This window comes from Apium graveolens, chromosome 8 (assembly GCF_009905375.1).
Source record: "Apium graveolens cultivar Ventura chromosome 8, ASM990537v1, whole genome shotgun sequence".
Taxonomy (NCBI): domain Eukaryota; kingdom Viridiplantae; phylum Streptophyta; class Magnoliopsida; order Apiales; family Apiaceae; genus Apium; species Apium graveolens.
The window spans coordinates 12542461-12564156 of record NC_133654.1 but is presented as its reverse complement, the minus strand read 5'-3'; the positions used below and the strand labels follow the sequence as shown (position 1 = coordinate 12564156).

General features: G+C 30.6%; 2 protein-coding genes across 3 annotated transcripts in view; one reads left to right on the top strand and one right to left on the bottom strand.

Moving 5' to 3' along the window:
• LOC141676993 (uncharacterized) overlaps nt 1–21696 on the bottom strand; it is a 62106-nt gene that overhangs the window by 39129 nt on the left and 1281 nt on the right. The window lies entirely within an intron of this gene.
• On the top strand, nt 19121–19645 carry LOC141679300 (uncharacterized). Its single transcript, XM_074485802.1, has one exon. It carries the CDS (start codon nt 19121–19123, stop codon nt 19643–19645), a length of 525 nt encoding a protein of 174 aa, XP_074341903.1.

Genomic DNA, 21696 nt, shown 5'->3' with positions numbered 1-21696 from the left:
ATTCATCCATTAATTATTCGTCAGAAGTTGAAGTAATTAAACTGATCAGTCAGTTTTAGAACAATTGTTTGATGAGTCTCAGCTAGTCTTAAGCCTCTTCACCATTATTATTCCAAAGACCATTTTTATTCCAACGGCTGCTTAATTATGATAAGATTTTTTTTATTTATGCTAATCGGTTATTCATATTATTAGTTATTCATATTATTTGTTATTTAAGCATTTTTAGTAGTTATTTGTGTTGTGTAAAATGATTAACATTTATTTTGTTCCACAAATTAAAACTCCTTAGCTGTATTTTATCTTACTAAATAAAAATTGAAGTCACCAAATCCTTTTTAACATAATTTAGAGATAAAATAAAAAATAAAAAAATTAGGTAAACGTTGGCTATTCTTTTTTAAATTAATATAAATAATGAATTTACCATCAACCTCTTTTTTAACACCTGAAGCCAATTTGTTATATCAAGTAACCCAGAACACTATGATAAAGGAATGACATCTTTACCATTTGTTTATAGCAGACCAATATCTACCTAATAAATTTGGGTACAATTCTTAAGGTGTACTAAAATAATATTTATCAACATTGCAGTTAAAGTAGATGCCAAAGCATATATCTTGGCTATTATCTTTTATATAATAAGCCTATATATATTATCAATTTGTTGTCGATTTGTTTGGCACCATGAAAAATTATATTTTGATGTCTTATAAATTTAGAGACACATTCTCTCTTTAAGTATATCAGAATAATAAATAGAAAAGAAAGTGAATAATCCGAAAAACATGAAAAGAGTTTCAATAATCCATTACTTATAATTATAGATTTTCGTTTTAAAAACATTATTCCCACTTTTGAGATGATAGGGAGAGAAAGAAAAAAAATAATTTTCTTCTTCTTAGATTGGGGAACACAAAATTAATATTAGTACGAAGAAACCTCTCCCATAGACAAAACCCTAATGAGAGTAGGCTGTCATTCATAACTATCATCCATCCTTCTCCATCCTCTCCTTTTATCAAATTCACATCCGTCCCTTCCATCCTCTCATCTCATTTCCTCCATTTCTAAATCTTTAATTTCTATTATAATAGTTTTCAATAAAATCGAGATCTAAATCCTTTTGATTGTGATCTTGTCACCATACCCATCTTTTTGGGTTGTTGATTCGTTGTCATGTTGCATTAAGAATGATTTATACGATATATTGGGAGATCTGGGCAACCCGCTTCAAATCTGGAATTGTGGTACTTATCGCGAGAGCTCACCTCGCACAACAAAGGATTGTTCAATATATGGTGCATCTGTACCCCCAACCTCAATTGGTGTAACTGATGGATATGAACACTGGTCTATCACCGGTTTCTTATCTGCGCAGGTCAATTGTGATTCCACTATTTTCAGTGATAGTGGTGTCGACTGGATTGCTCGAGAAACTTTTGTAATCATTTTTATTATCTAGAATATTTATATTCTATCTGTTAAGCAATTTTAAAACAAAACGGCTATTTGTTTAGCTTAGTTTTTGTTTCACAATCAGGTTGTAGTTGTCAGTTTGGAGGTTTGTTCCGATTGTGTTCTTATGTTTTATGTTCAATAAAATTTTATCGTTCGTCAAAAAAAACCCCTCTCCCATAGAAGAAGCCAGCACTAGATAGGTGAAATAAACTTTTAACCTAAATAAGTTCTGTCCGAGCCAAACATGCACTATCTCTACTGTCTCCACTATATTCTTTCCTTCTTTTAATTGAGTTTCTTACCAAATATTAAAATCTAATTAGATTCTTTAATTGATTACATAATTTAACCCAATAAAATAAATATCTAATAAAATTGATATATTTATATGTGAATGATCATCTCTAATGGTCGTTTAGACTTTAGACACCTCCAATACACTACTGTCATCATTACTTCTAGAATGCAAGCCTTCCACACATCTCGAAAGCCTGCTTTAATCACATCTTAAATGGTTACTATTGTCCAAAATTAGTAAGGACTAGAATCAAAATTACTATTATATTGGAGGATACTATGTAGAATGTATTGACAAGCTTCATTTAGTAAGTTAGCCAACTCATGTTTTTTTGTAACTGATAAAAAGATTGGGGGCTACCATTATCTCCCTCATGGTCGGTTATACGAGTTTTTTTAAAATATTTTTTATTGGAAATTTATCTATAAATATTTTGAATTTCCTTGTAGATTTTACAATTCATTATCATACATAAGTGCAGAATGTTATATGAAATAGTGCAGAATGTTATATAAAATTGTAATTGTAAGTTTTTGAATAGGTTTTCATAAATATGAATAACATTCCCTAGACTCTAATAAATGTAAATAGAGTCATGAATAAGCAAGTTTAAAACTCTCTCTTTCGAAATTAGAATTTTGAGAGTCGACTCTCAAATCTAGGGTTCATATCCGCTATTTCTTTATTTTTCGCTCCTTCCTCCATATCACCCTTTATTCTTTCACGCCATCTTTTTATCTGTTTTTTTAATAAAATCAAGATTTTTTTAAATGAAATCTTGTTAAGTACCTTGTTATCAAGGTTGTTATGTGCACATCTTTTTGGGATGTTATTATTCCGTTTTGATATTTTTGTGTGTCTTCGGTATTTTTTCTGAGAAGAATTTCTATGGTATTTTGGAAAATCTGTAAATCTCGCATCAAATCTAGGACGGTGGTAGATATTGCAAGAGTTTACCCTTCCCAATCAAAAATTATTCATAATTCTAAATATTGGGCTACAGATGATGCTTATGTGAAGGTCGATTGTAAATGCTATTAGTTTCACGACTAATGTAGGTTGGATTGCTCGAGATATCATTGTAATACTTTTTAGATCAAAGAATTTACATATTGTAGATGTTAAGCGATTTGAAAACAAAATAATCATTTGTCTATGTTGTTTTTTTATTTCACAATTAGATTGTATTTGACATTTCGGAGCTTTGTTCTGGCTGTATTTTAATGTTTTAATAAAATTTTCTCTTGTTCGTCAAAATATAAATTTAAATTAATTTTTTATAAAAGTTTGAATATTTTAGCGGTAAAAGCAAGGGAAATTTCACCGTGAAGAATTTATTCAACGATCTTAATTTTGATGAATAAAATATTATTTTGATTATGTTTTTATTATCATACATGTGGAGTAATATTGTTTCATTGCAAAATTATATAAAATTATAGTTTTAAGTGATTTTTGAATACATTTCGATAAATATCAATAACGTATTTCCGGTACAATATTAATTTTTTAACTCTTTTTTAGAAAATTTTGTAAATTTTAGCATTAAAAGCTAGAGAAATTTTACAATAAGGGATCTATTCAATGATCCTAATTTTGATAAATAATTTAATTAATCTGATCATGTTTTAATTAAATTTTAGTTTATTTTCTAAAATCATCCTTCTTTATAATACATGAGTTAACAATATTATTGAGTTAATCAATCACATATTTTCTATTAAATTTTAACCAATGGAATGTCACATCTAAAAAATAGACCAATCCGATTACAAGTTTACTATTTCCATACATAGCGTTCGTCTCTTATAAAATCCGAGTCTAACTAAGTATGCAGTTAACCAATCAGAAAATTCTGACCAATAAAAAAGAACTTGGAAATTTTAGACCAGTCATAATTATCTTAAATTTCCTTATTTACCATTCTCATCCAATGATATTAATCATAATTAGTTAATAACCATAATTAGTTAATGATTCTAATTTAAATATAGAAGTATAAAAATTTATCTAGTTACGTTGGATTTTATTTCATCTCTATCTTGAGTTCTAAATATCAGATTTTGACAAATTTACAACCAACTCAAAACTCACGAAATTTGCTTTAATTTAGTGATGGTTTAAATATTATTAACTAACAAAAAGTATCCCAAAATTAAAGAGAAAAGACATGTACGAATTTTGCATTAAGCATTTAGTTATTATTTAGAATACCCACTTATTTTTTGTTTGAATAATGAAATCTAGAATTCCGTTTTAGATCGAACAATTGTCATATATTATTTTAGAAACTTTGATGGTCCTTTGAAAGAGTTGAGGAAATAAATAATCAAATTGGCGTTGGAACAAAGAAAATAATTAATTTTCTTAGCAAATTTTCAATTGAATTTATTTGATTTTATTTTTGTTTTAACGTTAATTTAAAAAATCAGATTTTACAGCATACGCGAATCTCCTAATATATATATATATATATATATATATATAGGGTCTTACTCCAATGAGAACCCTATTATTGTGAGATATGAGATCTAATCCTATGCACTCATTTAAATACAACATATTCATCACTCATCGTTTATTTAATATTGAATATTTATAATTCATCTTCTATCAAATTCAACCACCCATCAACCACCACCACCTTCGGTGATAACCATTTTCGGCCACCATCACCTTCGTCGATCACCAGAAAATCACAACCGTCAAACATAAAATCACCACAATCAAATCAAAAATCACCACCTGAAAATAAAAAATCACCACCAGAAAATGATAAATCACTACCGGAAACTAGAAATCACCACGTTCATCCACTTTCTACCCATCAGATCCGGTCACGATCACCAACTCCGACCAAAATTACTAGGACAACCACCATACTACAACTCTATCTGGCCATGCACCGACCACCAAAATCAAAAAAATCACCATCGTCGAAGAAAAATTAATAAAATCAAATACATAGTCAAGTAAATCAAACTATCATGACCATCAAACCACAATCATTTATCTTTGTCTTTGACTAATCATTGCTTTTGACTAGAAAATCACCGGATATTAAACTGGTTCACCAAAATCCTCAGATTTGAATTGAAAATCACCAAATCGCCTCAATTTTGAAACTCGAACAGAGCTTTAATGGCTTCTCTATCACCTACTGGATCCCTGCACGTCAATCTCTTCATCCGGAACGTAGTCGACAATTTAACTGAAGCACCTAATCTGAATTTTGGCTTGCGAGACATTTGCAATTCGAGGCTGATTTTAAGGATGATTAGAGATGTTGAGGATGGCGGAGATGTGTCGTCGAAGTTTCAGGTGGTGTAGTGGTAAAGGATGGCGTTGGAGTTGAAGGAGATGTTAGATGCAGGAGGAAGGTGGGTGCGGGAGAAGAGGGGCGAGAGAGAAAGAGGTCTGGTATTTTACCGACAACGGTGGCAGCCGATTTTTTCCGGCAATGATGGCAGCCGGTGGTCGGTGGCAGAGGCCGGCCGGTAGGGAAGGAGGTGAGGTGGTAAGGAAGGAGGTGGTTAGATGATAGTGATTAAAAGTAAAAAACAGAACTTAAAATATAAATGTATGGATAAGATTTAATCAATATATATAAAATGTATGGATACGATTGGTTCTCATATCTCATAATAGTGGGGCTTCTCATTTGAGTAACTCCATATATATATATTAAGTGATGATTTACAAAATAGCATACAACTAAAATTACATGTATTTCCTCTCATACTTTGATTAGTCATGTTTCTTTTAATTTTTATTTTGACTATATCATTTGTTAGATAAATAAGATTTTGACGAATTTACAACATACATGAACCTCACAAAATAATATTTAATTAAAGTATGGTTTAAAAATTGTTATATAGCTAAAATTATTCAGAAACTGAAGTGAAAACAAAGTTACGAAATTTGCATCAAGTATTTATTTATATATAGAAAATCTACTTCTTTGTTGTTTAAATCATTAAATTATAAATATTTCTTTAATTTAGAGCCTACATTTATCATCTCTTTATTTCAAGATCCAACGGTCCTTTGAGATAGTTAAACAAAAAAAGTATTTATAGGTTTTCGTTTTGATTTTATTTTGATTTTATCTTGAGTTCTAGAATTCAAACTTTGGCAATTTTACGGACATGCAAAACTCAAAAAATGATCTTTAATTTACAGATCATCATAGAAAACAGAAAAGACAACTTGGAAAAAATAAAATCCTTTATTCACAAAAATATGCATTAATGAAGAATCGATGTAAACATAAATAGATATGAAAAATGAGTATAGTAAAAAGTATATAAAACAAAGGAGTAACAAACAAAATTCATTTCTCAAAAGTTCGACAAATAGATGAAGATCGATAAAAAAGAAATATATATATATTTATATATATATATATGTATATATTATATGTCTAGTATGTAAAATTAGTGGTATAACTTAAGAGTAATATTAAAAATGAGTAATTGAGACTACTTTTAAAAGTGCGATCTTTATAAATTTTTTTAATCGATTATCTATGGAACATATAGACAAATATTACACAATTTATTTAAAAAAGATAATAATAAGTAATTTACCCCATAAATAATAAATTTTACAGCCTTATAATACATTGAATTATTTTATAATTTGCATACCTAATTTTAAGTAATAAAAATAATATTTTGCACTTTATAAAATGGAGAAATTGGTAATTTTAAGGGTTTTTTTTAAAATATTTCTTTCTTTTTATTTGTCACATTTGAATTTTGACTAGTCAAATTGAACAAAGTTTGAATAAAATTTATTAATATTTTGTAAATTAATATGTTGGAAGAAATTGATGATATCAGTATATAAACTATCACAATTTATTATCAGTATTTGATATCAGAATTTACTGAAGGTGACGTCATAAGTATCTGTCTATCAGTATTTGATGATCAGTACTCAGTCACATGAGTAGATATCAAAGAAGGAAAGGGATTGCAGAATTTAAGATGGTGAAGAACTTTACTTACAGAAGCAATCATACATAGATATGTATTAGGATTCCTTATTGTAATAGAATATGATTTGTTTATTGATTGGGTAACTATGCACTATATAAGCACATATTATGTTTACACTATAGGTGTAACAAATTGTTATATCTTTTATATAATTCATCTTTTTGAGAGGGTACTTTTGTTACAGTTTGTATCTGATTAATATAAAAAGTGTTGATTATGTTAAGCTTTATCGAATTGTTTGCATATTCACCCCTCTACAGTTGTATTACAGACCTAACAATTGGCAGACAAAGAACCACAATAGAATCGACCACCCCAGCCATACCACAAATTAACAATAATATGAGTAAGTATAAGGCTATCATGGTTCCAATCCTAAAGATAGATGAATATCCAATTTGGAAGGTTAAGATGGCCATGTGTTTGGAAGGTACATATCATGAATATCTAAGCAGGATTTATGATGGTCCTTATAGGCCAATGAAGTTGGCCGTAGCAATTGCGGGTCAAGAAAAAAAGATGGTTGATAAATCAAAGAAAGACTATACTACAAAAGATCTATCATCAATCATGAAAGATGCAAAAGCAAGACATATCTTGCATAGCACTCTTGATAGTGTTATGTCCAATAGGGTTATTGGATGTAAAACAGTAAGAAGTAAAGTGTCAAGGTACTTCTGCTATCAAGAAAAATAAGAGAACAATACTTACTCAGGAATATGAGCACTTTGACTCAATAGACAATGAGTTCTTAACTGAGACCTATGATAGATTTTAAAAAGTGTTGAATGACTTATCTCTTGTCAACAAGGAATATGACTTAGAGGACTCAAACTTGAAGTTTCTACTTGCACTCCCTGAAAAGCAGGAGTTTAAGGTCACATCAATAAGGGATAATTATGAGCTTGAAGAAATATATCTAGATGAGATCTATGGCATATTGAAGACTCATGAACTCGAGATGGAGCAAATAAGCAAGAGAAAATGATCAAAGTCTAGACCAACTGCACTTAAAGTTGAAGATTTTTAATGTGTTTGAATGTTTTCTAGTGTGCTTACTCATAACATTACAAATGATAAACTAAACATATTATTCTATCGATTAAAAGTTTATCACCCTTGGTCAATAATACTGTAGTTAAAGCGATAGTTTTTGAATGTGGTGTGTGTATGTTAGTTTTTTAAATGAATATCAATTTATCAAAAAAAATGATTACAATTTGAAACTCTTTTATCTATTGATATATGTGCAAACATAAATAATTGTAATGTACGTGCAAAAGTTGTAACCAAATTTAGTAGTATTTAAAAATTTGACATTAGAAAATTTTAAGTAAGAGATAATTTTTGAAATGGCAAAAGAAAAAGAATATCTTCATTCATAAAAAAAATGTAGCAAAAAATAAATAGAACTGGACTCAGTGCATTGGCCTCACTGCATTGTCCTTTTTTATTGAACCTATAAAAATGGTTTACAAAGAAAAACAACAATTTAACCTATGGGCTTAGCTCAATAAAAAAAAAGATTAACCTAGCACCCAGGCCTCACAAGACCATTACCAGGTGAATGCATGTCACAATTTCCGGTCATCCACCGGAATCATTAGCCGGAATGTGAAGTTATCTGTACTTGTTAAACCTCTTCATCATCATTCCCGAGACTGCTCAACTATGGTAACTTCTTATTTTTCTATTTAGTTGTTAACTAGTGAAGGATTTTATATTTTTCTTGATTTTATTGAAAAATATACTAGCTAATAACCAATGCAATTTAGGGCTTTAATTTTAATATTTTTTATAATTTTCTTTATATATGTGTGTGTTATATATATGTGTGTATATACATATATATATTACGTCATTTGAATATGATATTGATAATGTTATGATTCTTATATGCTTTTATTGTGCATGATAATATTATCTTAATTTGGATATTAATATATCTAAATTGGATATAGATATAACTATTTAAAGGACTAATGAATTATTATGATTTCAGATTGTAAATTTATGTTATCACTTTGTATTGGATTTTTATAAGCATGTTTTCTTAAATTTTAATAAGCTGATTTTTCAAATTTCTTTGATGTATTGGGTTTTGATAAGCATGTTTGTCTTAAATTCCAATAAGTCGATTTTACAAATTCTGTTGATAGAAAGTAAGTCGGTTGAACACATAGTACTGACCAATGATTTTTTATGAATTCCGCTTTAATATAGTAGTATAGATAGATATAGATTTGAGTATCTAGTTTCACAATTGTTTGTTTCGTACAAAATGACTAACAATTAACTTTTTCTCACCCCAAGATTTATTAGAATCTTTTGTACTAGATATATGTCTAATTATTCAAAAAAGAAAACTGTGTTCCTCATAATTAAAATATCTAGCTGTAATTTATATTAATATTGAATTAATTGATGTAACGAATCGTTTTTAGCAAAATTTGGAGATAAGACGAAGAATATAAGCATTCGGGAAGAGTTGGCATTGACCAATAATATGCGAAACAAAGTTGCAGAAAACGTGTTTTTTGAATGCGTTTTAGTGCAAGGTATGTGTCGAATGTGTTATGCTCAAACACAATTTTATGATGCAATTTACTTGCTTGTTTTCTAGGTAATGTAATATTTTTATGAGAAATTCTAGATATCCGAAAAATATTTCCAAAAACGTTCTCAAATGCAGAAGTGTCATGTTATATCTGGTGATTACCTTTAAAAATAATGGAGCCCACAAATTAAAACTCGCCTGTGTCATTTGAGAACTTTTTTGGAAGATTTTTGGGATCTCTAGGATTGCGCATAATTTATTGCATTTATTTTAACAAATATAAAAATGACTGTTTTATTATTTGCAGATGCCAAAACTCTCAACTTGTTCAGGTATGTTACTTTGGCCTCCCTCAATCCTGTCCTATTTTTGATCATCTTCCCCTCCTCTTAAGCTCCAAATATGAATTATTACTCTGGCGGTATCCTTTTTCATTTGAATTTTAATTTTATGGTACCTATTTGATTTTCTTGAAGCTTAAGTAGAAGCCATTTCCTCAATCATTGTTTTAAAAAAAAACAAAAATATTCATGGTTATTACTAGTAAAGGGAAGATATGAAATTAGCACTTATTATATAGTTTAAATTATAATATATACTGAAAGACAAAAAATATTATCTTGAATTTATGCCACTTCTTTACATCCTTCATGTTCAATAGTTTCCTATGTGCATTAGAGGAAGCTTCTTCTTCAATGAAGTCTCATCCTACCATTGACATTTCTGATTTTTAATTGTTTTGCTACCCTTATTCAGTGTTGAAATTGAATACAGGTAAAAATGGCTTGTTGTTAAGCAGATCTTTGTCTATAAACAATAGTTTGTGAATCGTTTAGTGTATATAATACTGTATAACCTAATGTTTTGAAGATTAAGGATTTTTGCATTAGAGTATTAATTAAATCGTTAGAATACAGGTACAAAATTAAATGCAAATGCATAATTGCCTATTTGGTACCTCCATTTTGCGTTAAAATTACAGGTTATCTTCTTTTTATCGTAGAAAGAATTAGATTTGTGAATAAATATGTATCTTGCATACCCCTATTCAGTTTAACATTTACCCTTTAAGGTACCTATGCCCAGCTCTGCCAAGGGTATCAGATGCTGGACAGTGTATTTCAGAGTTAAAATTTGGCAAAACGGATGGGTACACGTGTCAGATTGGAATTTCATCGGCATAAATGCAACTCAAGCAGTTGGGATAGTATATGCATCATTGATAATTTAATATTTATTATTTCTCTCCTCTGTAGTTAGCGCTTTAAGACTAGTTAGTGATGTGGTTCATGCATATTTTTTTTTAATTTCAGTCTGTCATTAGATATTCGTTGGAATGCAATTAAGATGGAATTTTATTGAATGTGGTGATCTTAAGTATTCACTTACGTGTTTCACTTGTAATCATAATATCATTAATGGTTCGGTTAATATGATCTGAAATGTTTGACTATACACTATGTTGCAAAAGGTGTTGAATGCACGAGTAGCGGATGACATTAATTCGCATCATATACATTTACTGCAGGCTTACAGCAGTGCAACAATATAAATCTCTCTTTGAGTTTATCACCTCTGCAGTCTGCATCCGGAATCACAAAATTTACTTTAGAGGATGGACTTGAATCGCATGGTTGAACAGATTGCTGAGACTAGGCAACACCTGTTTGCTGAGGTTTTTATGATCGTTACCTTTTGTATCACTATGTGTTCTGTTACTTAGGATCTGTAACTCACAAGAACTGCTGATTTTTATCTACTATGATCTTTAAGTTGCAATTTAGCAACTATATGTGTATCTTGATTTCATTATATTTAGAGTTAATTACATGATTCTCAATTCCTTTGACAAAACTTTGTTGGTGCTAGAAAATAGCAATTTGATGAAACTGGTTTTGCAGGGTCACCTAAATGAGAACTTTAGTGCACTGGAAAACTTTGGACAGAGAAATAATATGGAGTTCTATGCCGAGGAAGCTCTGAACTTATTTTTTGAGAGAACAGGGAATGTGCTCACAGAAATGGAGCAAGAACTGTGAGCTCTCTATATTTAAGAATAGTTGTCAAATTTCACTGTATTTAAAAACTTATAATTTAAATTTCTCTGACGGTGATAACATATTTTGATCTTTCGCAGAAAGAAAACTCCTCTTGATCTTCATTCAGTCTTGGTATTAAGTACACAGCTGAAAAGTCACTGCATCAGGTGGGAAACTATGTGGTTGACAAGAAAATTAATATGACTTTTTCCTGGAATAGTTTTAATTTCTCATTTGACATCGTATTCAGTTCGTCTGAAAAGTTAAAGAAAATTTTTTAAATTTAAGTGTCTGCAATTGTCTACATATCTTAAAGTTTAATGAGCATTGGTTAATTATCACATGGTTTTTAAATTATCATGCTAATATACTTTAATTGCATTTTTTTAGCGTTGGAGCTGCTAATGTGCAATCTAAGGTGGTTAAATTTGAAAATCCGATATATTATGAAGTGGCACATCTCTTGGAATATAGGAATGATCGGCAGAGGTATGACCTATCACAAACTAGACCAGAAATGCCAAGTATAACATACCTGTTTCAGATGTTATACTTCTATGATTAATAAGTGTCTATTGCAGTAAACAAAAGAGTTATAAGTGCCTCACTGATACGTAGTACTAATTTTTAGGGGGTTTGACCACTTTATCTAATTTCTTTTGTGGCATGTTACATATTCTTAAAGAGTTTCAACCTTTTTCCTAGAATTCAGAAATGAATAGTATATCTTAATAACCTGTCGACTAACTTATTCGTGGATGTAAGCAGTCTTCAGGAAGCTTTAAGAGAAGTGAAGCTTGAGCGTGAAAGGTTCAAGAACAGAATAGAGCTGTATTTTAGGGTAAGCCTTCATCCCGTTCCCAGTCTTATTACATGCATGTTTTGGCATAATAATTCCAAATTTTCTAATATATTACAGATGAAAGTTTGGGATCCACCTTCAGTAATTGAGGACAACCCCGGGTTCGAGGAGGAAGGAAATACCGACGAGGAGTAGTCCGCTCTGCAGCTGAAAGCAGTGTTGAACTGGTCGTGTCACAGCTATTGTGTTTTGGAGTCTGTTTTCATTTAAATAAATAAAAGTCCTGTAATCAGGAAGGATGATTTGAACTTGGTGTTTATGTTTTTGTGTTTGGGGACATGTTGGTCTCCATGTTATGTTTTGTGGACATGTTTTTCAATGTATTTGAACGTGATCTATATATGCTATGTTCTGTTTTTTGTTCGTGGAAATGTTTTAATCAACTTGTTTGGTATATTTTTAATCAACAAGTGTAAATTGTTTCCGAATTATTTGCAAATACACAACAAAATATATGTAACGTTTTACTACTAAGAGATGCAAGAAAAATTTACTTCTATAATTCGTATGCTACCTTGTCTCTGGTCGCCTGAGCTTCTGTTTTATGAAGGGCATAATATCATGAATTCAGGCAACCTCAGGCTCATAAATCATTACTGCTAGTCATAAGATAAGAAGCTTGAACGAGAAAAAAAATATCATTCAATCAGATGCACGACAAATTACCGCAAGATATCACAAAGTTTCCTTTCAATTTTCGAAGGTATGAAATTACCAATATTCTTTCTTCAAATGTATCAAAAATTTAGGGAACAATCGTTACAAGACCAGCCTCATAAGGGAGGTTAGAATAAAGAAAAAAACAATCAATTAATTGAATGATGATGTGAATCAACGACCCTGGCAAATCAATCTATGAGACTAATCAGCTGTCTTAACAAGGGTCAAAAATGATTGGAACTAAATTTGTGTTGAAGGCCTTCATCGCCATCAGATCATGAGAAATATAATATTTGCAAGTCCTTACTGACTATCAAATGCACAACAGATATAATCACATGTTTTCTTTTGGTTGAAATGCAGTTCTATACGTCCAATTTCTTTGGATCCCGCCAGTGAGTCAAAGTTTTAGACTATAATTCTTTCAATCTGCCAAAACCATAATTCAGATTGTTAACAAAAATCAACAGCTTATTTCAAGTTCCGTTCACTAGTGCTCAGATCTTGCAAAGAATATATAGCACATCACTAAATAAATTATCAAAAATACATACCAGTACTAACATATTAATACAGAAGAAGTGGCCATCTTTTGAATAAGTGAATCAGAACCATAGATTAAGTAAAAATTTCCTGATTTTAAACTGGAACCTTCCATACCAATAACCAATAAAGAGAAAGTTGACAAGAACAGAATAACATGCCATGTGTATTTTCCCATTCTTCAAGTGGTACCGAATACCAGACCAATTGATAGACTGAGAAAAATGAGAACGCAGCGCGGAAAAGGGGTATAAGAAATTGTCCACCAGCATTGCAACGAACACCTGTTCAAACCCTTGATATTGATTAGTATATTCATCATTGTCTCCCAGTGGACTAACAAAATGTTGTGGGAAAAAGAATGGATGATCAAGCTAGTGGTTACTATGTAATAAGAAGCGAGTGAAAGTGAAGGCGCCTGTGGAGATAACATGGTACATAGCTGAACTTCTATTCTTGTCAAGTTCCACATTGAAAGTAGTTCTACAACAGTACACAATGCTTGGAGCCCAACCCACAAACCTGAGAAAATATCCTGTATCTTGTCCAAGTCTAAGCACTAGCAGCTGCCATCGTTAATCCATTTTACATTTCGATACAAATAATAGTACGACAGAAACTAGAATCAGATAAATATATAGGCTTGTATTCAAATACAAACCATTTAGCCTACAAATTAAGGGAAACAACATTTATATTGTCAGGGTTACTGCATATGTAAAATATGTAAAATATTATCTTAGTGCTGCTGGAATATGTAAAATGAACAGTAAAGCCCTATAGCCCAAGTCTGTAGGAGTAGAACACTCTATCTGCATCAGAGAACCTACCTAAAAATAAGTAGTAGTGTTCTCACCAGCAGAAGTGAAGTCTGTTTAATTTCTCCCGGAAAATAATCCGCAAAACATTATCTTAGTGCTGCTGGAATATGAATCATTGTGATGATATACGGTGCTACAAAACTCGCAACATTCAAACAATAATCTAAATTACAAACTTAAAATACACAAAACATTAAACAAATAAGAAATCTTACACGATTTGGGTGAAACATTCACAACATTCGAGTTGGGTCCTCGAACTGCAGTTTTCTCGATTTTAAAGTGTTCTTCTTGGCTTTCACATATTGCTCAACAATCTTATCAGGCGTATGATTTCGTTCATGATTAACTCTTACTTGTCTTCAATAACTTGAGATTATTCTCGCAAATTAATATGGGGAGATTTTAGAGATAGTGGTGAAAAAGGGGGAGAAAAAAGATTTTCGGAATAAAATTTGAATTTTGAGGGTGAATGACTGAGATACTGGGATTCTATTTCAATCAAAATATCAAACTTTTAGGAATAAAGTTAGAATTGAATCCGACAGAAAACCGGAATTTTAGGAGTTTGGGACAATTTGGTACTACGACCGATTAATTGAGAAAAAGAGTGAGAAAAAATAGATAATAGTGATGTGGGGGTGGGGGTTTAAAATTAACGTTATGAAATTAATTAATAACCAATAAAACACTAACTGATATTTTTTTAAAAGTAAAATATATATATTAGTTTTTCCTTCCAATATTTCAAAAATGAGCATAAACAATTATATTAAAGATTATAACCAGAAGCTAATGTTGAGCAGTGCATGTCATTAGTTAACCATAATTGATACATATCTTTTTTGAATTTTTCTCCACTAATATCTATGAAGATACCCACCTCTTAATTATGTAATCAACTTGATTATTAGACGAATGATTCGACTTACCAGTTTTGCTCATAGTTTATACATTATTTTATTATAATATTCATCAACTGCCGCTGCACATAAAAATCCTTCAAAATATATATTCTCGAGCAACCATTTTCTCATAGTTGAACCTTTGAGTTCTTTCTTTCTGTTTTAATTGAGAAGTTGGTTCATGTCATTGCTGAAATTTAAAGTGCAGGAGTGTGACACTAAATGCCAGGAACAACATTATGCTCTTGTCAAACTTTTCAAATTGTGAACAAATTTTATGTTTCACCTTTGCACAGTGTCAGCATCAAGTGTAACTATGGGCTAAAAATGTAAAATTTGAATAAAGGTATTAAACATTGAGAGAAATTAACATACACGTTTGTCAATTAAGCACTTCTCGGTTTCCTAAAAAATGAAGAACACTCCTGAATTGCTGGATTGTGGTTAAGACAAACTATTGATACAAAAGAAACAAATCCACCATGCCCCCGTTTTCAATAGATGAACTTATCAAAAAGTTTGTATAATATGACTATTTACGTGCAGAAGTTTAAAGGTAATGGTTCCAAGGTCATAATTTGTATTTTTAAAAAAATCGTTATACGTTACTAATCACTAATAATCACAAACACTACAAGTAGAACATGAAAATAACATTATTTTTGTATCATTCAACAACTTGCATCTATGTCCGAAGTAATTCCTGAGTCATCTTCATTGGTTCTCATCATATATTTCTCTCTAAAATCAATGAAAGTGTAACGTAAAGTTGAGCTATAAGAATGGGTCATTTCATCTGACAACTCTACACAGAACTATTATGTTGTAACTATTATGTTGTACGACAGAGTGTAAAGTCCCATTAGCTTAAAACTGGAAAACAAAAAATATTTAAACTAAAATAGAAAAACTTATTAAACACTAAAGAGTACAAATTCTTAAACATAAATGGTGCTACCTTTTGGCGCATAAAAACAATGAGAGGATACATATCCAAACAATAATTTCTAATTTTTCTTTCGAGCCTCACTGATTTTATTTTATATATCAATTTAAGAAGAAAATAAATGATCAATAATTGTATTCTCTATTCTTCTTCATTTTTATTTTATTTCACATTTCTAGAGCCTTAAATATGACATTGAACCTCTATTGTATTCAAGGTCCAAACACACTTCACACCTCATTTACATTAATAATTTATATGCCCAGGAAAATAATAAAACTATAAACAATATAAAGATAATCATACATATGTTTTATTCTTCTTATTCTATTGAGCACCGATCATGAATACACAATTGCATCATGACAATCAGCTATTTTTTCTTCACTTTTGCAGCAATTTCTAGAATGCTACATGATGATGGAAAATAAGGGTTCTAAATTGCAATTCACTGCCACATCCTTATTGGCTAGCAACTACACGCAACGTTAATATATCCACACAGACGCATACTAGATCTTTAGAATGATTTGAAATGATCAAGTATAACGAATTAAAAATCAATTTTCAATATATAGATTGCCAAATAAGAGACAAATCTCTATATTTACGGCTTACAGATGTACATATGAAAAATTATTATAAAAGAGTTGCACATGATAAATACATGTAATGGTACTTAATAAAATGTTAAACGTACATATATTTTGTAGCTTTGACATGGTGCTAAGAGGTGGTCAAGCAATTGGCCACTTATTCTCCACTTTTGGTGTTCAAAGCCACATTTTTTCCTAGCTCGATCACCAATGTTTTGGTCTGGGTATCTAAGATAAAATTTACTCCCTCCGCCCCAATTTATCTGTCTTATTTGACTTTTTGCGGTCATATTGACCTAATTTTGACTAAAAATTTCATATAGTATATAATCGAAAAAATTATAAAAATTATATCATTTGAAAGTGTACGTAATCTACTTTAATACATATTCTTCCGTTTTTCAAAATAATGAAAGATTGATGTTTAATTTACGGTGAAATTTGAGTCAATATTACCACAAAAAGTCAAACAGGACAGATAAATTAGGACGGAGGGAGTATTTTACACTACATGCAGTATAGAGCTTATACCATATGACGAGATAGCCTCATTAATTCAGGCATGTTTGTTAGGGCATCCATATCAATATCTCTATACTTAAGTCTAAGAAAACGTACCTTGCAATAGTTGCTACAATAAGTAGCCTGAGTTTAAACAATTTGAGTACCCTGAAAATAATTTGTATGCCACAAAGAAAATAATTTGTATGCCACAAAGAAAGACCAAAATAAATTGTTTCATTTTCCCCTGCAATAACTTAATAGAATGAAAAACAAACACCAATTAACACCTAAAATAGTGAGCCTACATGGAAAAAGGAAGAGTACATGGATATAATTTGGGGGGCAAAAGCCCAAAGTAAATACCTATCATACATTATACAATATAAATACACAGCTCTAGCTGCTTGATTATACACAAAACTATAAATAGGTGCACCCACGATTCTCGGTAATATAGGCACGTCACTATGTAATATGTACATGTCCAATAGTGAGTTAGAATAGCCTGGAACTTTACGGAACTAATAGAGAGAGTGTTGTAGTTTAGTCTTTAAACTCTTGCTCTTTTTTAAAACTAAAATGCCCAAATTTGAGTTTTTATAATACAAAATTATTGGTTGATAAACAGCATCCCATTTTCCAGCTTGGCACTAGCTAAGTTTGGTTGGTTATTTATCCAGCACAACCACATTACCTCCACATAGCAAAAACAATAACAACATTTGTAATAAGTTACTTAGTTTAGCTTGTATAGAATTAGTTTTGCACTTGTACATTTTTACTTCCTGATTAAGCAATGAGAGCTTCTTGATGTTCTTCATGAATACTTGTTGAATAATGTAGAAGATCTGCAAATCTAACAAAAATAAAATAATTTTTCCAAAGTTTAAAATCACAGTATCATTATCCTGCAATCAAAATTTGCATTCGAAAGGTAATAAATCCTTCGTATGTATTTGTCAAATAATGCTCTTCTCAAACATACGGAAAGTCCAAAAGAAAAAATGCCTAGAAATACTAATTTAAGCACAACTAAGTAAGTATTCTTACTAATTTATCATGAAAATAGCAGTAAACATAAAAATTGATCAGGAGATACATACTGAGAAATTCGTGGGCTTTAAGCTTTTTATTGACATACAGTTGAGGATGATGATCACAATCGAGTAAAGCATAGTACTCTTTTTTGATAATAGGTGCAAGTTGACGATAAATGGCAACCCATTTCTTGTCCTGATCTTCTATGTTAAGACCTCCCTTCCATTTGCTTCGTTAAGCAAGAAATCTAAGTTGAAGCAAAAACAATAACAACATTTGTAATAAGTTACTTAGTTTAGCTTGTATAGAATTAGTTTTGCACTTGTACATTTTTACTTCCTGATAAAGCAATGAGAGCTTCTTGATGTTCTTCATGAATACTTGCTGAATAATATAGAAGATCTGCAAATCTAACATGGTATCAGAGCGAGTTTCAATTTAATTCCTGGATTTGAATCTTTCACAGATCTTCTCGATCGGATCAATCAAGTGTTTTCAATCTCTGAATCATTATCTCGATCTCTAAACACTTCAATCAGGTGTTTTCAATCTCTGAATCGTAGTTTCGATTTCTAAACTTTTTGTTTGATCTCTAGATTATTTCTTCAATCTCTAAACTGTTTGTTAAATCTCTAAACTGATTCTTCGATCTCTGAATCGTAGCTTTTCTGATCTCTTAATCGCTGAAATTGTTAATTGCTTCTTTGCTTCTTTGCGATTATAATCATGATGTATCATTGTGATTAAGAACTAATTCTGAGAATGCTTGATTGTGTTAATTGCGTAATTTCTATGATTTTCTTCATCAAATCTGTTTAACACACCTCAATTAGAATAGTGTTGAAATCGTTGTGATCTTCACATTGGTGTGATTATAAACAATGACTTCTCCGACAACTACTCATTCTGATCAAGATAATACTAGAGTGATCCAGACTAATCAGGATCCTGTAAGTATCTACTATATTCATCCTTCAGATTCGTCTACAAATCAACTTGTTTCAGTCAAGTTTAATGGCGATGGTTTTACTAAATGTAAAAGAAGCATGATGCTCACTTTGTTTGCCAAAAATAAACTAGGCTTTGTGAATGGTACAATATGTGCACCTGATGTGTCATCCCCAGATTACAAGGCCTGGGAACGGTGTAATGACCTAGTTATTTCCTGGTTGTTGTATAACCTTGATGATAACATTGCTCGTAGCGTTTTGTTCCTAAAAACAGCACGAGCTATTTGGAAAGACTTGGAAAAACAATTTGGTTATATTTCCATGCCCCAAATCTCTTCATTGGAACATAAGTTGGCTGAATTAAACCAAGGACAACAGTTTGTTTCTGACTTCTATACAAAACTCAAAACAATTTGGGATAATTTGGATGATGCTTATCCTTTACCAACCTATTAAGAAGATTTACAAGATTAATTTTTAAAATGATTTTCTTGACGATTTAACGGTACGGATGTTAAGATATATCAATTCTAGTCTTAAGAAAAATTTTTAAAAAAATTTAAAATTCATCTTGCAAGTCAGGATTAGAAAAGTTCAGTAAAAGTACCTCTCCCGACAACGAGACTCGTTCCCGATTTACAAGATTAATTTTTAAAATGATTTTTTCGACGATCCAACCGTACGGATGTTAAGATATATCAATTTTAGTCGTATTAAAAAATTATTAAAAAATTTGAAATTCATCTTGCACGTCAGGATTAGTAAAATCGAGTAAAAGTACTCCTCTAGACAACGAGACTCGCTCCCGATTTAAAAGATTAATTTTTAAAATGATTTTTTTCGACGATCCAACTGTACGGATGTTAAGATATATTAATTCTTGTCATTTAAAAAAATTAATAAAAAAATTAAAATTCATCTTGCACATTAGGATTAAAAAAATCCAGTAAAAGCACCCATCCAAACAACGAGATTCGTTCCTGATTTACAAGATTAATTTTTAAAATGATTTTTTTGACGATCCAACCATACAGATGTTAAGATATATCAATTTTAGTCATAAGAAAAAATTATTAACAAATTTGAAATTCATCTTGCACGTCAGGATTAGAAAAATCCAGTAAAAGTACTCCTTTAGACAACGAGACTCGTCCCCGATTTACAAGATTAATTTTTAAAATGATTTTTTCGATGATCCAACCATACGGATGTTAAGATATATCAATTTTAGTCATTTGAAAAAAATATTGAAAAATTTGAAATTCATCTTGCACATGAGGATTAGAAAAATCCAGTAAAAGTACCCCTTCCGACAACGAGACTCGTTCCTGATTTACAAGATTAATTTTTAAAATAATTTTTTCGACGATCCAACCATACGGATGTTAATATATATCAATTTTAGTCATAAGAAAAAATTATTAAAAAATTTTAAATTCATCTTGCAAGTAAGGATTAGAAAAATCCAGTGAAAGTACTCCTCTAGACAACGAGACTCGTTCCCGATTTACAAGATTAATTTTTAAAATAATTTTTTCGACGATCCAACCCTACGGATGTTTATTTTAAAAATTAATCTTCCATTTGCTTGGTTAAGCAAGAAATCTAAGTTGAAGTAATTTATTTTTGGAGCGAAGACCTTTCCTTGAATCAACTTTTTTGTCCTCTTGAAAACACTGCTACTGCTTTAAATTACATCCCAGAATTAGTTTCTTGTTTCCACAAGCATCAACGTAAAAATCCATATTTGGACTTTCACCATTTCTTGATTCTTAAAACTTGGGTGTCTCAGGAAAGCCCACATTTTCGTTTTCGTAATTCGTAATTCATTACGACATTTTCACAAACATGTAGAAGGCTGCTTCGTTTCTTAGCAGAAGCATTTCTCATAACTTGTTGGTATTTGATCATTGCTTTATCAACGTCAGTAATAATTCATTTAAAACATTATGTATTTCTGTGTTGGTGAAGAGGCAGATATCAGTTTCGGAAGGTATAAAGACTATAACAGAATTTAAGACTAAGACTATATTGGTTATGTTTTAGGGAGACGTGAGGGACTTCTGGATAATAAAATATAACAAAGTAGCTCAAAAAATAGAAAAATTACCTAGAAGAACAGATCCCTGCAGAAACATATCAGACTTTTAATAACTAGAACTTGAACACATTATAGCAAGATTTCATCGTTCATCAGGACCACCTTCATAGCTCCATCATTATAGCAAGATTTTATCTAATAGTTCAATCTTTCTCTCTGAGATTGCATTTACGATATTTCTAAGAGTTCAACATATAAGCTGTAACATGAAAATCAAGAATATCAAACCATGTATATTTGTGTATCTTCTAAACTCGATAGATGCATATATACATAATCTATACACAATAAACATCGTAAAACATAATAATTGTGCAGCTAGCATTATGATCACCACAGCTTTAGGTAGTGATGATAAAATTATAAAAAGAAAAAGATCATTTGTTGAAATGCATCCCTAAACATC

Coding starts and splice junctions, on each gene's coding strand:
- LOC141679300 (XM_074485802.1), top strand. CDS start 19,121: ATGACTTCTCCGACAACTACTCATTCTGATCAAGATAATACTAGAGTG.